The sequence below is a fragment of the Lepidochelys kempii genome, chromosome 13 (assembly GCF_965140265.1).
Source record: "Lepidochelys kempii isolate rLepKem1 chromosome 13, rLepKem1.hap2, whole genome shotgun sequence".
Classification (NCBI taxonomy): Eukaryota; Metazoa; Chordata; order Testudines; family Cheloniidae; genus Lepidochelys; species Lepidochelys kempii.
The window spans coordinates 7,407,350-7,426,294 of record NC_133268.1 but is presented as its reverse complement, the minus strand read 5'-3'; the positions used below and the strand labels follow the sequence as shown (position 1 = coordinate 7,426,294).

At 44.2% G+C, this 18,945-nt stretch overlaps 1 protein-coding gene across 3 annotated transcripts in view; it reads left to right on the top strand.

Moving 5' to 3' along the window:
* Nucleotides 1–18,945, top strand: part of SLCO4A1 (solute carrier organic anion transporter family member 4A1) — a 45,560-nt gene that overhangs the window by 19,440 nt on the left and 7,175 nt on the right. For all 3 annotated transcript variants that reach the window (XM_073309120.1, XM_073309121.1, XM_073309122.1), the window contains 4 exons: nt 4,292–5,223; nt 7,105–7,195; nt 10,330–10,451; nt 11,558–11,669. In XM_073309120.1, the coding sequence (XP_073165221.1) occupies nt 4,425–5,223; nt 7,105–7,195; nt 10,330–10,451; nt 11,558–11,669 (1,124 nt within the window). In that variant the 5' untranslated portion in view covers nt 4,292–4,424. The remainder of the gene's footprint in view (nt 1–4,291; nt 5,224–7,104; nt 7,196–10,329; nt 10,452–11,557; nt 11,670–18,945) is intronic.

Here is an 18,945-nt window from a genome sequence, read left to right as displayed (position 1 = left end):
CTCTCCTGCTGGTAATAGCTTATCTAAAGTGATCACTCTCCTTACAATGTGTATGATAATCAAGTTGGGCCATTTCCAGCACAAATCCAGGTTTTCTCACCCCCCCCCTTTTTTTTTTCTCCAAAAACCACACACACAAACTCACTCTCCTGCTGGTAATAGCTTATCCAAAGTGACCACTCTCCTTACAATGTGTATGAAAATCCAGGTGGGCCATTTCCAGCACAAATCCAGGTTTTCTCACCCCCCACCCCCATACACACTCACTCTCCTGCTGGTAATAGCTCATCCAAACTGATCACTCTCCTTACAATGTGTATGATAATCAAGGTGGGCCATTTCCAGCATAAATCCAAGTTTAACCAGAACGTCTTGGGGGGGGGGGGTGTAGGAAAAAATAAGGGGAAATAGGCTACCTTGCATAATGACTTAGCCACTCCCAGTCTCTATTTAAGCCTAGATTAATAGTATCCAATTTGCAAATGAATTCCAATTCAGCAGTTTCTCGCTAGAGTCTGGATTTGAAGTTTTTTTGTTTTAAGATAGCGACCTTCATGTCTGTGATTGCGTGACCAGAGAGATTGAAGTGTTCTCCGACTGGTTTATGAATGTTATAATTCTTGACATCTGATTTGTGTCCATTTATTCTTTTATTTATTCTATTTGCTTACAACTACAATACCCACCTGCAGAAGTGAAGAAACAGATTGATAGAGCCAGAAGAGTTCCCAGAAGTCACCTACTACAGGACAGGCCTAACAAAGAAAATAACAGAACGCCACTAGCCGTCACCTTCAGCCCCCAACTAAAACCCCTCCAATGCATTATTAAGGATCTACAACCTATCCTGAAGGATGACCCAACACTCTCACAAATCTTGGGAGACAGGCCAGTCCTTGCCTACAGACAGCCCCTCAACCTGAAGCAAATACTCACCAACAACCACATACCACACAACAGAACCACTAACCCAGGAACCTATCCTTGCAACAAAGCCCGTTGCCAACTGTGCCCACATATCTATTCAGGGGACACCATCACAGGGCCTAGTAACATCAGCCACACTATCAGAGGCTCGTTCACCTGCACATCCACCAATGTGATATATGCCATCATGTGCCAGCAATGTCCCTATGCCATGTACATTGGTCAAACTGGACAGTCTCTACGTAAAAGAATAAATGGACACAAATCAGATGTCAAGAATTATAACATTCATAAACCAGTCGGAGAACACTTCAATCTCTCTGGTCACACAATTACAGACATGAAGGTCGCTATCTTAAAACAAAAAAACTTCAAATCCAGACTCCAGCGAGAAACTGCTGAATTGAAATTCATTTGCAAATTGGATACTATTAATTTAGGCTTAAATAGAGACTGGGAGTGGCTAAGTCATTATGCAAGGTAGCCTATTTCCCCTTGTTTCCCCCCCCCCCCCCCCCAGACGTTCTGGTTAAACTTGGATTTATGCTGGAAATGGCCCACCTTGATTATCATACACATTGTAAGGAGAGTGGTCAGTTTGGATGAGCTATTACCAGCAGGAGAGTGAGTTTGTGTGTGTATGGGGGGTGAGAAAACCTGGATTTGTGCTGGAAATGGCCCACCCGGATTTTCATACACATTGTAAGGAGAGTGGTCACTTTGGATAAGCTATTACCAGCAGGAGAGTGGGGTGGGAGGAGGTATTGTTTCATGGTCTCTGTGTTTATAATGTCTTCTCCATTTTCCACAGTATGCATCCGATGAAGTGAGCTGTAGCTCACGAAAGCTTATGCTCAGATAAATTGGTTAGTCTCTAAGGTGCCACAAGTACTCCTTTTCTTTTTGCGAATACAGACTAACACGGCTGTTACTCTGAAAGTTGGTCCCAGTGGCTTTCTGGGTGTCAGATTCTCACACACCCAGACACACAGAGCTGTGAATCTATACCAAGCTGGTGCAATCAGTGTGTGTGTGTGTGTGTGTATTTTTATATATATATATAATATAAAGAAATAATCTGTAAGTGTTTCCAGCAAAATGCAGCTTAATACTAATTGGTTTGCCGAGTGCAGCTGCTTTCCCCCTGGGTTCAGATGATCAGAAAGTGTTTTTGTTTTAAAGGGAAAACAAACAAACAGTTTCCTCTTCTCCTTCACCCCTGCTCTCTGCAAGCCCATGGCACTGATGGTACATGAGGTTTATTGCAGTCTAAACGGGAACGTTTTTATAGGAGCTTCTTGTGCAAGTGTTGGCAGCACGTCACAGGTTCATCAACAGCCTGACATTCAGGGATTGAATATGAAATATGGATGCTTTGAAAATATCCTGCCCTAAAAAATTCAAATATCTTATTTTCTAATTTATTTAAGACCAATATTCAATGGGGCTCCTCACTGTCTCCATATATTATAGTTCAACTAGTGTATTTCACAACCAGTTACGGGGAAACTGGAGCCACCAAGAGTACTCAGTGTAAGAACCTCTTTGAGAGTAGGCAATCCACATCAGTAATCAGTTTATAGTCAGCTGTCTGTGCCCTCCGGCTGGCTTTAAAATGGCATGTACAGTCTAGCTATAGAGAGGACTTCACAGAATAATTGCAAATAGATCTCAGGGCCTGAAATAAAATTGATCAAGTGTGGAAAGTTCTTGTGATAGTTACAAGCTGTTATTAAACAATATCCAAAAATGAGCGCATGGGACCTTTTACAATGTGAAATTTATGGTTTCTACATAGCAATTGTTAAAAGTTTCTTAATACAGAACAGGGTTATACTGGGGTCACATCTGCATTGATTACCAGGACAAGCCGTTCTTTTGTTGCTTTAGGGCCACTGCAGCAATCAGCGGTTTACAGCTATTCAAATGACATGCCCTCTTCCACGTCAGACTCACTTGTTCAAAAGGACTTTCCTCCACTGCCATACCTCTGCTCCTCTCCCCAGAGAAGGTTAAAGAATGATTCTGTCTTTACACATTAAAACAAGTACAAATGGTGGAAATGATCAGATGCATGCTGCCTGTCACCTTGCAATCCGTCTGCCTTTGCTGCATCCCTGTTCTTTTCCTGTACGTTGTCTATCAAGGGTAAGCAACTTGGGCCAGATGCTGATTTCACTTACACCAGTTGTAAACTTAGGGCTTGTCTACACAAGGGACACTGAGGAAAATTAATCTGAATTAACTAAATATATGGCTTTAAAGCGGATTGGTAAAATTGCATGAAACCTCTGTTCAAACTAAACTAAAGTAAGGCCACTGTAATTCTGAATGAACCCACACAGAGGTTTCATGCAGTTTAACTAATCCACTTTAAAGTCACACCTTTAGTTAATTCAGATTCATTTTCCTGAGTGTCCCGAAGTGGACAAGTCCTTAAAGTAATTCCACTCCAGCCAATGGAATTAATTCAGATTTACACTGACTAGAATCCTGTCCTGTGATTCCGAGCCACTGCAGAAGTGCCCCAATGAGACACACCACTGGCCTGGAAACCATATTTGTCTTCAATAGAGATGACACTAGGCCTGAGGAAACCTAACCCTAACCGTCCATTATTGGACTGCCACCCTTCCGAAGGTCCCAAATAGGAACCACTATTGTTTTACCTTAAATTGCAACCATAGGCTGCTCAAGACAATCTGGTGCCCATAGGCAAAACTTTAGTGTGCTGCGCGCCCTGTAACGGTCCTTTGTTCACCCGCTCAGAGGGAGGCCACTCAGTCCGGTCCTGTCTGGCCAGGACCAGAGGCCGCAGGACAGCCAAGAGCCCAAGGTAGACAAAACAGACAAATTGGCTGGGCATGGTCTGAGTTTGGTTCTATACCTTCTTGCATCTGCGCGGAACATTGTCAGAACGACTAGCAGCTGCATTCTGCCCTCAGATTCCATGGAAGTTGCACATATGTATCTGAGAAGAGAATTTGTCCCCGTATCCCCTGGCATGAGACACACTGAGATACACTTTCCGCATAAATGGTTGTAGTATTAAGGGAACAGGGAGACATTGCTGCTGAATTAACGTAGAATCCCCTTGCTTCTGTAAGAATGTTATGTTGCCCGTGACTATCATTTAATGTACAGTGGGTTTTCTTATTCCTTTTTCAAGGTGACTCTGCATATTTCAGTCCATTGGCAGGATTAGGCTTTGGGTAAATCCAAAGTCCTCACTGCAGCTTGAGTGTTTTGCTAAACTTGGTGGGAGAATTGGTTCAGAAATAAAGGTTTGGTACAGAAATCAGTGAGAATGGTGAACTGCTTGGCACGTCACGTTTGCTAACTTCTTCTGATGTTCTTGCCACAGAATGAAGTGGTCCGGAACCTGACATTCACCCTCTGCCTGCTTACAACTGGCCATAAATTGCAACACACTGGGAGCCAAATCGTCACTGCACCGTGTAAAAGATCCTCAGCCAGAAACAGCCAAACAAGCTTTGATGGAAATGTCTTATAATTTGACAGGAGAAAATGAATTCAGTCCCCCCCAGAATTTAATTGTAACCAGCGCATCCAGTCCAGTTGAGAACAGCTTAAAGGAGCCTTGTAACACACCACTGAGCAATGATACTTTATATTCCAACACAAACAGCCCTTCAGATTCTTATGTGAAACCTCTCTGTGATGCAGCATCCGAAAAGAAAAGCCAGTGCCACAAAGGAGTTAAATATGTCTCCTCCGAAGGAGACAAACTTGAGTGTGGGTGGGGGGCTTTCACGCCTGCTTGTTTACAGTTCTTCAACACACCTAAGGGTGTCTTGTTATTCCTCTGTGTGGCTTCTTTTTTGCAAGGGATGATAGTGAATGGCTTCATTAATACAGTCATCACCTCAATAGAACGGCGCTTTGACCTGCACAGCTACCAGAGCGGACTGATTGCAAGCTCTTACGACATAGCAGCATGTGTCTGCTTGACGTTTGTCAGTTACTTTGGGGGCAATGGGCATAAACCACGGTGGCTGGGATGGGGAGTGCTCATTATGGGAGTAGGATCCATTGTCTTTGCATTGCCCCATTTCACCACTAGCCAGTATGAAGTACACTTCTCGGAAGAGACCGGCATGTGCTCTTCCAACCACAGCGTGCAGTGTGCGGAAAGCACGTCGATCCTCTCAAACTACAGATTTGTCTTCATGCTTGGGCAGTTCCTGCATGGTATTGGAGCGACACCACTCTACACTCTTGGAGTGACCTATTTAGATGAAAATGTCAAGTCTAACTACTCCCCTGTGTATATCGGTAAGTCAAGTAGCCTACTGAGGAAGAGCCTTCTGTTCTCTTCAGTCATATTGGCTGAAGAGAAATCAAATGCATTTGTGTTGGCCCCGAATGTAAAGTGCTAGAAGAGCTCACCAGGGGTAATCCAAGTAATTTGTTCCAAATATCAGAAGAGATGAAAATAGGAGAGGGGAAGCAACAGGCTGGAAGATTCTGAGCTTTCTCTCCAGTTATTTACAGGCAAGAAGAATGTTTTGAGTTGCCTGAATATTACAGCAACTAGATGCATTACTTTAAATCTCCAGGTTCATTCCCCCCCTCCCCGCCATATATGTCTGGACATTGCAGAGCTCAGACATCTGACCAAGTATATGAATTTAAAGGGCCAACCTCAGCTTCTACACTTAGAACACAATCCACTGGTTCTTCGTCCTTCCCCAAAGCATGCTATCCTCAAGATCACATTTCTCCCTTTAGTGCTACAACATGAGAAGGGCATTGATAATAATAACGATCCTCTTCTACGCATGGCTAATCATATGGCAACTGCAAAAGGCCTCTAATGTAAATTGGTGTGATAGGGAACATGTTCACTAAGGGCCTAATCTGGAGTCAATTGAAAGACTCCAGTTAATTTCAGTTGGCTTTGGATCAAACCTACGGGCCCGAGCTGTAATACCAGAGGGCTATGGAGATAGAGGAAGAAATAACAAGAGTCCACAAGGGTCTGTTCAGGTCAGTGGTCCATGTCATATTCTGATGGCAGTGAGGGGTAGAGCGAAACGTAGGCCCCAATCCTGCAGTCACTACCATGCCCGTTGCTTACCACAGTCAGTAGTGAGACGACAGGAGTATTCACAGTAGTGAGCATTATGCCCGGGAGCCCGTGCTAACAGGATCGAGCCCTTGACTGGTAAATAATAAAAAAAGTTGACTCCAAATTACATAGTAGTTTTTCTGCTGAAACAAATTTAGGCTCCCATCTTACAAACACATGAACGTGCATTGCCTCCAAGGGTACTTGGACTAGTCCCAAATACATGATTGTCCATTTGCCTATGTCACAACCATGGGAGGAATAAATGGAAAAGATGTAACTTGGACTTTACGCCCATGCAAGTCCATCCGAATCCAGGTCTGCGGGCCTGTTTACTGCCTTGCTGGAGCATGTGGGGAGGGAGGGTCAGGAAGGAGGCAGAGCCATAGCTCAATTCCTCTACTTGTGGAGACAGTGTGGGGAGTGTCATGATTTGCCCCTAGTAAAGACGTGCAGGAAATTACTGTCTTCCCTGAATGAGAAGCGGGGGGGTCTTGTTATTCTTTTTACCACCCAACAATGAATATATTTTCATCTAAATGTTACATGGCACAGCTGTGTGAACCTGCTGTAAACTACAGCCAGCCAGGCTCTTCTGCCCCCTACAGTCCAGAATCCCGCCTTGCAAAATGAAGGATGGTCTTTGCTGGCTGCAGTCCATAGCCTTCCCAGCCACTGACAGTTACCCCACAGCGGAAAGAAGCTGAAACACCAGAGCTGTGTGTGTGTGTGAGTTCAGAGCTGTAACTCCCCATTTTAGCGCCCAGGGCAAGCAAGCATATTTGCTGCCATTTTTTTTTTCAGCATTTGTCTGGTCCATTTTTCTGCCCCTGCGGTTTTGCGCCCGAGGCAGCTGTCCTGCTCACCTCACCCTGGTTATGGCCCTGTGTGAGGCACACTTCCTTCCAGGGCTGCACTTAAGATCCTGGCACTTTCATACCACTCCCTTGCCCAGGGCTGTGCCTACTGTCACCCTAGGGTTTTTTTGCACTGTTTCATTTGAGGGCTAGCTTAAAGAAAGAGCAGAGTCAGGGCTTTCAGTAAAATGCCAAGGAATCTGTAACACTGATTGTTTTCTCTTTCAGCTATTTTCTACACTGCTGCAATCCTTGGGCCCGCAGCAGGTTATCTGGTAGGAGGAATGTTTCTAAATATTTATACTGAAATAGGCAAACAGTAAGTTGGTAAAAATAAGCTTGTTGCTTTTCCTTTATGCTGTGCAGTTCCTTTAAAAAAAATTAAATGAAACCTTTAGCAACTTAAGTGGAAAAATACCCATTGTCTTCAAAGGGGTTTTGTCCAGCAGTGAATTTGTAAGTGGGCTATGTGTGGGTATGGTTAAAGCCAGAATGATGGGTTTTCATTAATGGAAAAGAATTACTCACATGCCTTATTTTTCTACATCCGTCATCTTTGTAGTTTGTCATGTGCTGTAGCTGTGCTGTGGTGAGCAAGAGGATTTCTTGAATGAGTTCCCCTGTGTATGCAGCATGTCACCTTTTCCACTATGCCTCACAATGATCCTGCAGTCACTCTTTGATTTACTTCGAGGTTTTTTTCTTTTTCACTTGCAGCAGATGAATGATCCTTGCAAAAGCGTTTTAAGAGCAAGCCTGGCCTGTTATTTTGCTGTGACATTTGGTAGATTAGTAGACTGGATCATTTTGTTGTTGTTTCTTTCAACAACAAGCCTTGTAGCAAAAGATTGATCTGCTATTGAACACAGGCCCCGGTGACAAAAATAGAAATGAAAATGGAACCCAGAACTGATGAGTGCTCAGAGATAAATACAGTGTTAAACAACTTGTGTTTTCAGGCTCATTGTCATGAATGATCTGTTATAGTCGCCAATAGGGCTGTGGGTCTGAACAGAAGGATGGTCCAGAGGTTAGGGTGCTGGCCTAAAACTTGGGAAACCTGGATTCAATTGCCTGCTCTGCCATGGCTTTCCTGTGTGACCTTGGGCAAGTCACTTAGTCTCTTTGTGCCTCAGTTACCCACCTGTGGAATTAAGATGATAGTATTCCCCTATCTGTCAGGGGTGTGGTCAGGATAAAGACATTAAAGATTATAAAGTGCTGAGATTAGGGTGACCAGATGCCCAGATATTATCGGGACCATCCCAATATTAGGGGCTTTGTCTTACATAGGAAACTATTCCCTCCCCGCCCCCCAAAGTATCCTGATTTTTCACACTTTCTATCCAGTCACCCTAGTTGAGATACTATAGTAGCAGGGACCATATAAGTACCAAGGACAAATTGTGTTGGCCAAGATAATAGGGTGGCTTATGGTAGCAAGCTCACATTTGAGCATGAGCATAGGTAGCCAGGTGTAAAAATATCTTGTTTATTCATTCAGAAGCCTGCTTGTATGCACAAATTTTGGAACTCCACATTAGCGACCTGGTTGCAATGGTTTCAACAACCTACATCTCCCAGTTTTGCACCTAAAGAAGCAGCCAGATTTTCAACAGAGCTCAGCTCCCATTTTGGCACCTAAATGAAAAAGGCAGATTTTCAGAAGTGCTCCCAGCAGCTCTTGTCACCAAAGTGGTGGGCGCTCCATAGGTCTCAATGGAACCTATAGAGTGCTGGGCACGTTTGGAATTCAGCTCAGCTGCCGAGACAAGAGCTGGGCTCTCTTGCAAATCCGGCCTCAAATGCTGAGCCCTTTTGAGTTCGTCTGATGTTATATTCTCAGCTAAGCTTTGTGCTGTTTCCACACACATTGATCAGATTTCAGCTCTTTGGTTACATACAGAAAGGGAAACGCTGGAGTACTTTACTTCCCCTTTGATTCCAGTCATGAAACCCAAGCCCTAAATTTACTCTGCCCCTCTCTCGTGATAAGACACACTGTTAGCAAACCGCGTAGGTGTTTGGAACATCTGAGCTTGGAGCAGCTTTGAAGCGGCAGCCCCAGGGGTTGTGTCACCGATGGAAGTCACCTGTGCCAGCCTTTGAATTTGTCTTTAGTTCAGAAGGATTATTTGTGCAGTTTATTTGCGAATAAAGAGCCCTTTGGCAGAGCTTCCATTGCACAGTTTGATGAGGGTTCTGAATACACAATCTTGTTCAGCCTTTTGTACTGGGTTTTGTTATGATTGACTTACAAGAGAATGTCAGGGGCTGACAGTGCTTTTCACACTGCTATTGAGCACTGACTCCAGCTGAGAACACCCAGCCACATGTCGTTCTTCTTGCCACAGTCCTTACTCAGCCGTACAGGGGAATATGGGGGATAAAGCCCTGTAATTCCCCTGCTTAGCCTTGGCCAGATTGTTACTGCAGCCACGTGACAGACAGCAGGGGCTACTCAGCTGATACTCCACTGCTGGCAGTGAATGAGGGCTTGTCTACACTACTTGCAAATCGGTTGATCCAGAGATCGATCCAGCAGGGGTCGATTTGTCGCGTCTAGTCTAGACGCGATAAATCGACCGCTGAGCACTCTCCTGTCGACTCCGGTACTCCACCTCAATGAGAAGCACAAGCTGAGTAGACGGGAGAGCGTCAGCTGTCGACTTACTGCAGTGAGAACACCGTGGTAAGTAGATCTAAGTACGTCAACTTCAGCTATGCTATTCATGTAGCTGAAGTTGCGTATCTTAGATCGACCCCGCACAGTAGTGTAGACGAGCCCTTTGGTGGAGGTGCTGGGAGTGGGAGGAGCCCTAGTTCTGTTCCCCCCACTTGCCAGGTAGGGTAGCTGTCTGGGCACGTGGAGGAGAGAAAGCTGTTTCTGTGAAAAGGAAGGCAAAGGAGAGAAATATTGTACCCCAAGTTCCCCAGGGGAAGGAAAGCAGGGTGGAGCTGTCACTCTCTGAGTCTCAATTCATTCTCTGGGTCTGCCCCTTGAATAGCACAGTTCCACACAGCCCCTTACCTAAGGCAGGCTGTAAAGTTAAAATTTAGCCCATAGTGATGTTTTAATAGTAAAGATAAGTCTCCTTTAGTTCCTTACAGCACAGAACCCCCTTGGACAGCAATTTTATTTTTCAGTAAGAAGTAAAATCCAAGGATTAAAATTTGCTCTCAGATGCACCAGTATAAATCTGCTATCTCCATTGCCACCAGGGGAATTACTTCAGATTTATACTCGTGTCAGGAAGAGCAGAATTTGGCTCCAAGTTTTCAGTTTGTCATGTGCACAAAATATACTTGGGGGCAGATTGCCCTCTGCCTTGCGCCCCAGTTTTACTTTGCTGACTTCACCTGCTACTCCTGATCCATGCCAGTGTTAGGGTGAAGCCTCTTATGTTCAGTCCCAGTTAGGTAACTGCCTTTCCCCCCTTTGTTCTTTTACAGAATTGATCTAACTCCAGATAATACTCTCTGGGTAGGGGCCTGGTGGATAGGATTCCTGGGTGCTGGAGCTGCTGCCCTTCTTACTGCCATTCCCATTCTGGGTTACCCTCGCCAGCTGCCAGGTATACGAAGAATGAAATCCTGAATAACTTCAGGCGGAACGCTTGGGGAATCTTCTTAATGGAGGACGGCTGCTGTTTCTCATTAGCCCGTGTTTCAGCGAAGCTATTGCCTGAGCCATACTGCTGCTGGGATACAAACCTTGTTTCTCATTTCAGTGTCACAGATTTGATAAGTCTATGGAGGAGGCCGTGCAAATTGGCTGCTTTAGGTTGGAGTGGAAAGAACTTCGTCATTAGATGTTAATTACTCCAATGGGGCAGAACCCTGTTTCTTTGTTTTGTTACTATCAGCCTGCTATTTATGCTGCCCTTTATGCCACTAACACTTGCATTCAGGCAGTTAGCCTCAGTTTGCATGCTATACATATCTGCCTGTACATGCGGAAGGAAAAGGATACAATTTTACCCATGTATTTTGTTCCCCATTAAGGTCTTTTGTTTGCTTCTCTCTTGTTGTCCTCCCCTCCATCTCTGTCTTTTGTCTTTTGTTCTCATTTGCTCAATGCTTGAAATAATGTGACATTTTCTGTCTGTCCTGCAGATGTGCATAATACTTTGATTGTCATTAACTCCTGCGGCTGTCTCCTCCTATTTTGATATCTGCCAGACTAAATGTTGCCCTTCTGGATGAATGCCAATGCATGGGGAAACAATAGGCTGGGGAAAAAGTTCTTTTATTTTGAAGTGTAATTTATACATTGATTTCACACCTTCCATTTCACAGCCACCTGTCTTTCCAGTGTTTTGTTGCCTTTATCTGTTCCGCCCCTTTATGCTTCTTATGAACAAGTAGCGGGGAACTGGGGATAAATGTGAGACAAAGGGGTTGGAGAGACGGAGGGCTTTAAAGGCATAAATTGGAGTCAAGCACCCAACTCCCATTAACTTTCAAAGAGAGTTGGGCACCTAACTGCTCTTTGTTGGTTGGGAAGTGGTAAAACATTTACACAAAAAATGGAAAAAAATTTGTAGGAAAAAAAATCCTCTTTTACGTGGAAACATCAGGTGTATACTATGATGCTTTTTTCCCCTCATGAATTTGCTACTTGTGTGGCACATAAGCCGTCCTCTCATATAGTTTCTCTTTCCTTCATCAATGTTTTCAGGATCCCAGCGCTACATCATTATGAGAATCTCCGAGGCTCATCAGCTGAAAGATGGGAGCCATGAAACGGCATCAGATCCCGACTTTGGGAAAACAGTTAAAGATCTTCCACGGTGAGAACCTTTGCATGTGCATGACATTCAGAAAGCTCTTACCAAAATTAGGGGAATGGCCGCAATTTCATCTGGCTTTCTACAATAATAACTGAAATACTTTGCAATACCTGGGGCTTGATCCTGTAGGGTGCTACTGAAATGAGCTTGAGTTGATGACACTATGCATCTTTCAAGATCAAGCCAATTGTTCCCAAAGCACTTTACAAACATTAATACTATAATGCTCCTGTACAGATAGGTATCATCAACCCCATTTTACAGATTCAATGGTAGAGCCAGGAATAAATTTAGGAACTTTAGTCACCAAATGCAGCTCCATAGATGACATGGGGACAGTTTCCTTCATGGAACAGTTTGTGTTTCGGCCTTTGAAATAAAACCCATTTCAACGATGGTCCAGTGCACACAGCTTCACAGTGTGTTACAGCAACTGTTACCAGTAAGACTGTTTCCATAAGCACAATTTTGTGCCCACAGAGAACCACGTACCATCCGGGACATGTGACGTGGTGGGTTTTACAGGACGTGGCTTAATACCATTCACCACTGTCGACTAAACCAGTGTTTCTCAAGGACCGGTACGTGGACCAGCACTCGTCCCGGAGATCTCCCTGACACAGTTTAGGAAGGCAGCAAGCTGGTCCCTGGTACCAGAACTTTTGAGAAACACTGATCTAAACTACATGCATACGCACTATTTTTTTATTCTTCCCCTTAAATTGGTATTATTGCTTATAGACTGCTCACTCTGTATCACTGCTCACTTGTGTATTGTCCAGTGTTGCCTCGTCTTTGTCTCTCTGAGCTTTTCTTATTTTCCTCTTATTTTAGTCCCGTGTTGGCTTCCTCATATGTCCCTTTAATTTTCATCTTTGTTTCCGTTCCTGTCTCATAGCAAGTCGAATACAGTATCTCTGTTTTGAATCTATTTCCTGTTGTCTTAGTTTTATCTCTGTTGGCTTTCTATTTTATTCCATTTTCCTTTCTCCTATGTCAGCCAGCTTCTTTGTGTTTTTTCTTCTGTTCTCTCTTTATGCAAAATAGCCGTGGCCACCTCATCTGCCACTATCCATGTTACCACAGCTACACTGCTATTTATATTCACAATAGCTTGATGAGAGACTCACACCCCTAGCTCATAGTGTAAACTTAGCCACACACACAGGCCAAAATTCAATGTAATTGGGAGTTATTTTCTGGAAACGTAAAGCAGGAAATATCAATGAACAATTGACCAAAATAAGATAACACCTGACTTCCGAGAGTCAGAATTTCTCTGTGCTGTTTTCAATTAGCATTTAACTGGAGGAGTGTGGGAGACCGAAAGGATCGTGTCGTGAAGCTACGTGATACCAACTGGCAATGTTTGGGAGTTACTGGATGATGTTTTGCACATAATGTTTGAAGTTCAGGGATAGCTCAGTGGTTTCAGCATTGGCCTGCTAACCCCAGGGTTGTGAGTTCAATCCTTGAGGGGGCCATTTAGGGATCTGGGGCAAAAACTGGGGATTGGCCCTGCTTTGAGCAGGGGGTTGGACGAGATGACCTCCTGAGTTCCCTTCCAACCCTGATATTCTATGATTCTGTTTTAACTGAATGTACAGGAGTTGGATCTTGGCGAAATGCTCTGTGTTAGTTGTGATGCACTTTTTTTGTAGAAGCTGAGTATAACACCAGGAACTGTATGTTTACTTCCTCAACCTCTCCAAGTATCATTCTTAGATACAACTACAGTCGACAGATTGTACCCACACAGACAAAAATAATAGCTGCTGTGGAACCATAATCCTGTTGCTAAGGGTGATTTGTGAATTTTAGAATCATTAACTGCCTCTGCACATGAAAAGGAGAATTAAAACAGAGATGCACAGGAGAATTTACCTCATACAATAGCCAACTTTGATTGACTCTAAGCAACTGTTCACACAGGGCAACACCAAAGCAGTTCGCCAGGGGTTAAGTATGTTTGGTGAAGAATATTGCATTGAACCAATTTCCACCTTGTTATTAAATGAAATTCTTGACTGAGTGCCATTTTTGGAGGTCATGACTCACCACATGGAAATTAAATTCAAAAACTGCATTTAAATAATGTTAAGGGAGCTGTATCTAAACTTCAGTGCTTCACACTCTGCAGGCCTCACTGAAACAAAACTCTGACCAACCTCAGGGGAGCTTTGCCTGAGTGAGGACTGCAGGATCAGTTCATTTGCCTTGAACATTCCTTAATGTACCTAGTCTCCGGAGAACAGATGGCAAATAATTAGAGGTGGGCAAACCAGATCATATAAAGTAAGAGCCAGCCTAGAGCTGAATGTATTTTTATGCATCTTAAAAAATGAGTCAATTGTCCCTTTTATTAAAAAAAACAACCCCAACTTTACATGCGTCTGTGTTTGCTGGTTTGGTTTGAGAGAAGAAGAATGCCCTAAAGGGAAGTTGTTTGAGAGGAATGGATCACATCTGTAAACAAGGCAGCTTTGGATGAATGGGCTGATGTGTCAGTTACAAGGGCAAAAGGCAGCTTAGTTTTATAGATTTCAGAGTAGCAGCTGTGTTAGTCTGTATTCGCAAAAAGAAAAGGAGTACTTGTGGCACCTTAGAGACTAACAAATTTATTTGAGCATAAGCTTTCGTGAGCATCTGATGAAGTAAACTGTAGCTCACGAAAGCTTATGCTCAGATAAATTTGTTAGTCTCTAAGGTGCCACAAGTACTCCTTTTCTTTTAGTTTTATAGGAGCACCATTCCAGTTTTATGTTAATTAGGGGTGGGACTCTGGCACATTTTCTCGTGTTCTATAGAGTAAGACGGTTCCATTGAGATACATGGAATGACCTAGAATATGTAGAATAAGAAACCACTCAGTGTGTCCAAGTAGCCTGATTTTGCTCCTGAGAAAGCATGTACCACTTAAAAAATTATGCTATTTTCGCAGCCAGCAACAACCAGGAATGAAGCCAATACGATGAAACAGTTGATCAGTGAATTGCGGCTTGATTCCTGGTTCAGAAAGGCTTGATAAAAGTAGCATTTTTTTTCTACTTCCCTCTGCAGATTTCTATTGCATATTCCACTTTGGTAGTGCACATGAAAATGTCCACTGGTTTCAATCCAATAGAGATTCAAACAGAATATACAATAGACACGCTTGATAAATAGCTTGCTGGGACTGATCAGAGAAGGGGAGTTTTGTTGATAAAGTTGATAAACATCTGTTTTATGAGGATTGCTCATTGATATATCAGGCATGCACAATGCACTGTTCTCCAAAAAAAGAGCTGAGGTCAATATTATATTCCTGTCTTTGGATTACCTGCGGGGAAGAAGTGTTGGTTTGCATCACAACTTTAACACTGTTTTAGCTTTGGAAAGGGAGGAAGTTCATTGCTTTTCATTTGGTGCTTTTTAACAATAATCCTTTCAAAAGATGAAAAAGTCCCCATGCCACATACACCAAGATGATGCAAACATAAGTGTAGAGTTTTTAAGTAGCATGTTATTGACCTATTAAAATGTAACTAGACTGTGAATGCTATGACAACCCATTGTCCCTATTCTGCGCAGGTGAGTTGATCCTGCTCGTGGTCTCAGTGAAGTCAACAGGACTATTTGCATAAGTAAGGGCTACCCATATGGGTAAGCGTTGCAGGATCAGACCTTAATATATAGCAGGCCTTATCCCTGCGAGATGGTGAGTTTCCTCAGCTCCCAGTGAATTCAAGAGTCGAGGACATACAGGACTTCTCAGGAGTTGTGCAGCAGCTGTTCTGGATCCAAAGCCCATTGATATCAATGGAAAGATTCCCATTGATTTCAGTGGCCTTTGTATTGGTCACTACCTCTCAGGATCAGTCCCTACATGTGTTAGCAATAGAAGATGGGGCAGATCCTCTGATGGTGTCACTGGAGCTACCTTGATTTACACGAGTTGAGGATCTGACCCATGCACCTGCAGGAAAAAATGCCTCTCCTGTGGTAGAATAACGACTGTCCTAGTGCTCTATTTTCTCTTGAGTGTAGCAGGTAGGAGCCATCGCACAATAGATGCAATCAGCCATATGTTTTCTAGTCAATAGATTAGGCATTATGCTTCCAAATAAAATACAGTCATGCAGATTAATTTCTTTCATGTTACAGTTAAGGGAAATAATAGGGAAAAAAAAGAAAAGGTCATCCCTGGAAGGATATTAAAGTAATTAAGCTGATTCTAACAGTTAGAAAGAACTGTCGCAATAGGGTCCTATGACATTACATTATAGGAATTTACCATTTTTCTTTCTTTCTTTCTTTCTTTTATTTCTTGGTTGTTTGGGTGTAAAGAAGTCATATACAGCACAGTGGTAGTAACTCATAAATATCTAACTGCCCAGAATGTGTGATGCAGAGACACCACATTAGAACTGGCCAGAAAATAGAACTTCCCTCCCACTGAAAATGTTTCAATTTGTTAGAGGGAAAAAAATCTCAATTCAGGGTGAAAAGTGAATAATTTGAAATGTTTCATGGGATGAAAAATTCCATTTCTGGAGAATCAAAATGGAATTTGTAAGCTTGCTCCTGGCTAACGAACTCCTTGGTGCCCAACTCCATGGGTAGCCAGCTTTCCGAGGAGTAGGTAGCATGGAAAGGCTGCTGCTCAGGGAAACGTATAGAAGCTGGCCCACCTGCCTCCCTGCCTGGTTTCCGTCGAAAGTTTTGACAGGATCAATACACTCCCACATTTTGATTTAATCTAATCAGTATTTTCCAAAGAAAAGAGTTCCACCAGAAGTGTTTTGACCAGCTCTACTCATGTGACATCTAGTTGCATGGCTGTAGATTTGCCCCCATTCCACATTCTCTCCAAAGCAATAAGCAATTGTCAAGTGATTTTGACACAAAACACACACACACACATCATCTGTCTGTATAGAGAGCTCTGATGAGTACATCACTCACTGTCATTCCAGAGATAACCAGTTTGTTCCAAATTGCTTTGGGCAGGACTTTTCATTACATATAACAGCCTCAGAGGGGAGCAATTGGGGCAGGCTAATAGAGTTACATGACAGAATTTCAAGCCAGTTACAAAAGAAATCCCAGCAAAGCAGTGTAGATTTCCTAATTCAATATCCCAGATAGAGGAGGAGAACTGAGACTATCAAGCAAGCCTGGGGCTTTTTCTGTATCCAACAGCAGGATCGCTGCTGGATCATCTTTCTGCATAAATATGGAACATGGCAAATTGTCTGGAATGTCTGCTTTCCCCTAATAAATTCCAGTTAGTCAAAAGGAAAATGTATTTGCTAAACATACTAGTTAAACTGTGCCCCACTTTGTCTGGCCTTTGTTGATTGCTGTTTTACAGTAGGACGATAAGGTCTTTAAGAAAGTACTTAGAGCAGGAAAGAAACTTATTAGGTTTGAGTTGTAAAATAGTAAATGTGTGACACACAGGAGTGCTGGTATGCGACACAGCTTTATTTCCTGACCCCAATCACCTGGTCTGGGTCAGGGTTACTGTAGGCGCATCCAGCCGGGGCCGTCACTCTCCGGGGCGGCGGGGAACCAGACCGCCTCGCTACTTCTGTCATGTGTGTCGGGGAACTAGCCTGCCTGAGCAAAGAATTCAATAGCAAGCCCAGGCCCTGGGTCAGGGCAGGGCAACAGTCAGCAGCTCAGGGCCCTCAGGCAGGGGCTGAGCAGAGTTCAATAGCAAAACCCAGGCGCTGGGTCAGGGCAGGGCAACAGTCAGTAGCTTAGGGCCCTCAGGCAGGGGCTGAGCAAAGAGTTCGATAGCAAGGCCCAGGCTCCTGGCTCCGAGCGGCCTGGGAGAGGGGGAGATGGCCACCCGCGAGGTGGGTGGCAGGGGGGACGCAGGCCCACCCACTCTACTGCGTCCCAGCCCAGAGCCCTAGCAGCTGAAGAAGACCCGCTGCTGTGTCAGTGGGGTTCCTGGCCGCAACACACTGACATTGGCTCTGGCAGTGTTGCAGCCTGACTAGGGTCGGCTGCCCCTGGGCTACTTCCTACCTCCCCCTCTAGAGGTACCTGGGTCCAGCCGGCATCTTCCAAGGGATCACACACCATGGGCTCCTCAGGGTAACTGGCGCTCGGTTGGCTTGGCGACTCCTCGGGGTAACTGGCGAACGGCAAGCTTGGCAGCGTCTCTGGGCTCAGGCTAGCATCAGACATTGGCTGGTCTGGCCAGTCCTCGGGTTGGCCTCCGATCGCCGTGGTCTCCTGGCTGGGAGTCCACCACATGCATCTGGAGTCTCCGGTGGCTGTGTTTCAACTGAGCTCTGGGGTCGAGCTTTTATACTTCCGGTCCTGCACCTTGACCTCTGAGGGGTGGGCGCAGGGTTCGCTGGCTCCGCCACTTTGGCGTCCAGAGAGGCTTGTCCCTCTCCGGGACAGCGGGGAACCAGATCGCCTCGCTACAGTTAAAAAGATTAAGATCACTGCTTACTGGTATAATTCCCATAAACTGTGATGAGAATTGAGTGTATTCAACAGCTAGCAGAATCAGGATCTAAAAGGGTATTTATTGATATGCTGTCCTTCAATTCTGACCCAATTCGGAAAGGTACTGAGCACCCTCAGATTTTATTGCCCTGAATGGGAATTGAGGGCACTCAACACTTTGCAGAGACAAGCCCCGAATTTTCAAAACTCACCATCTAAATTGCACCCACAGAATTTGTGATTCCACCATTTGTGTCCGCAAGACCCACATTATTTTGTACCTATGATGTCAATGATTGCATATGCAACACCCATTTTGCATATGCTGGTCCCTGTTTGCTTATGTCAATATCAGCTAGGTGGGCACAACAGATGCATTCACAAAGTCTGCAGGTACAATCCAGGTATTCAATTTGGAAAACCCTCATTCTACATGAACAGGCATGTGGAAAAAAATACTGACAACATTGATCAAACTCAGTGGACAAACTTGAGATTTTCCACTTCCAAGGGAGGAGACTGCTGACAGGGGATGCTACCCAACAATGTTCACCTGATACTCCCCACCCTGAGTAGGTGGAGAGGGAGTGGTTAGAGAGGGGTGCTGCTCCTTGGCACCATGGCTGAATCAGCATTGAGGAGAGAAGCATGCTGCATTTTTAAAGAGCTGCATCAACTCTTTCCTTTTTTTTTCTTCCAATGAAAGATGGGGCAGCTGGGTACCGCCCTTATGCAAGGATGAGCCTAAAGACCCCCCTCTAGGCTTTAGATTCAAAGAGACAGTAATGAAGTAAAAGTGCACCACGCTACGCAATTGCATCATATT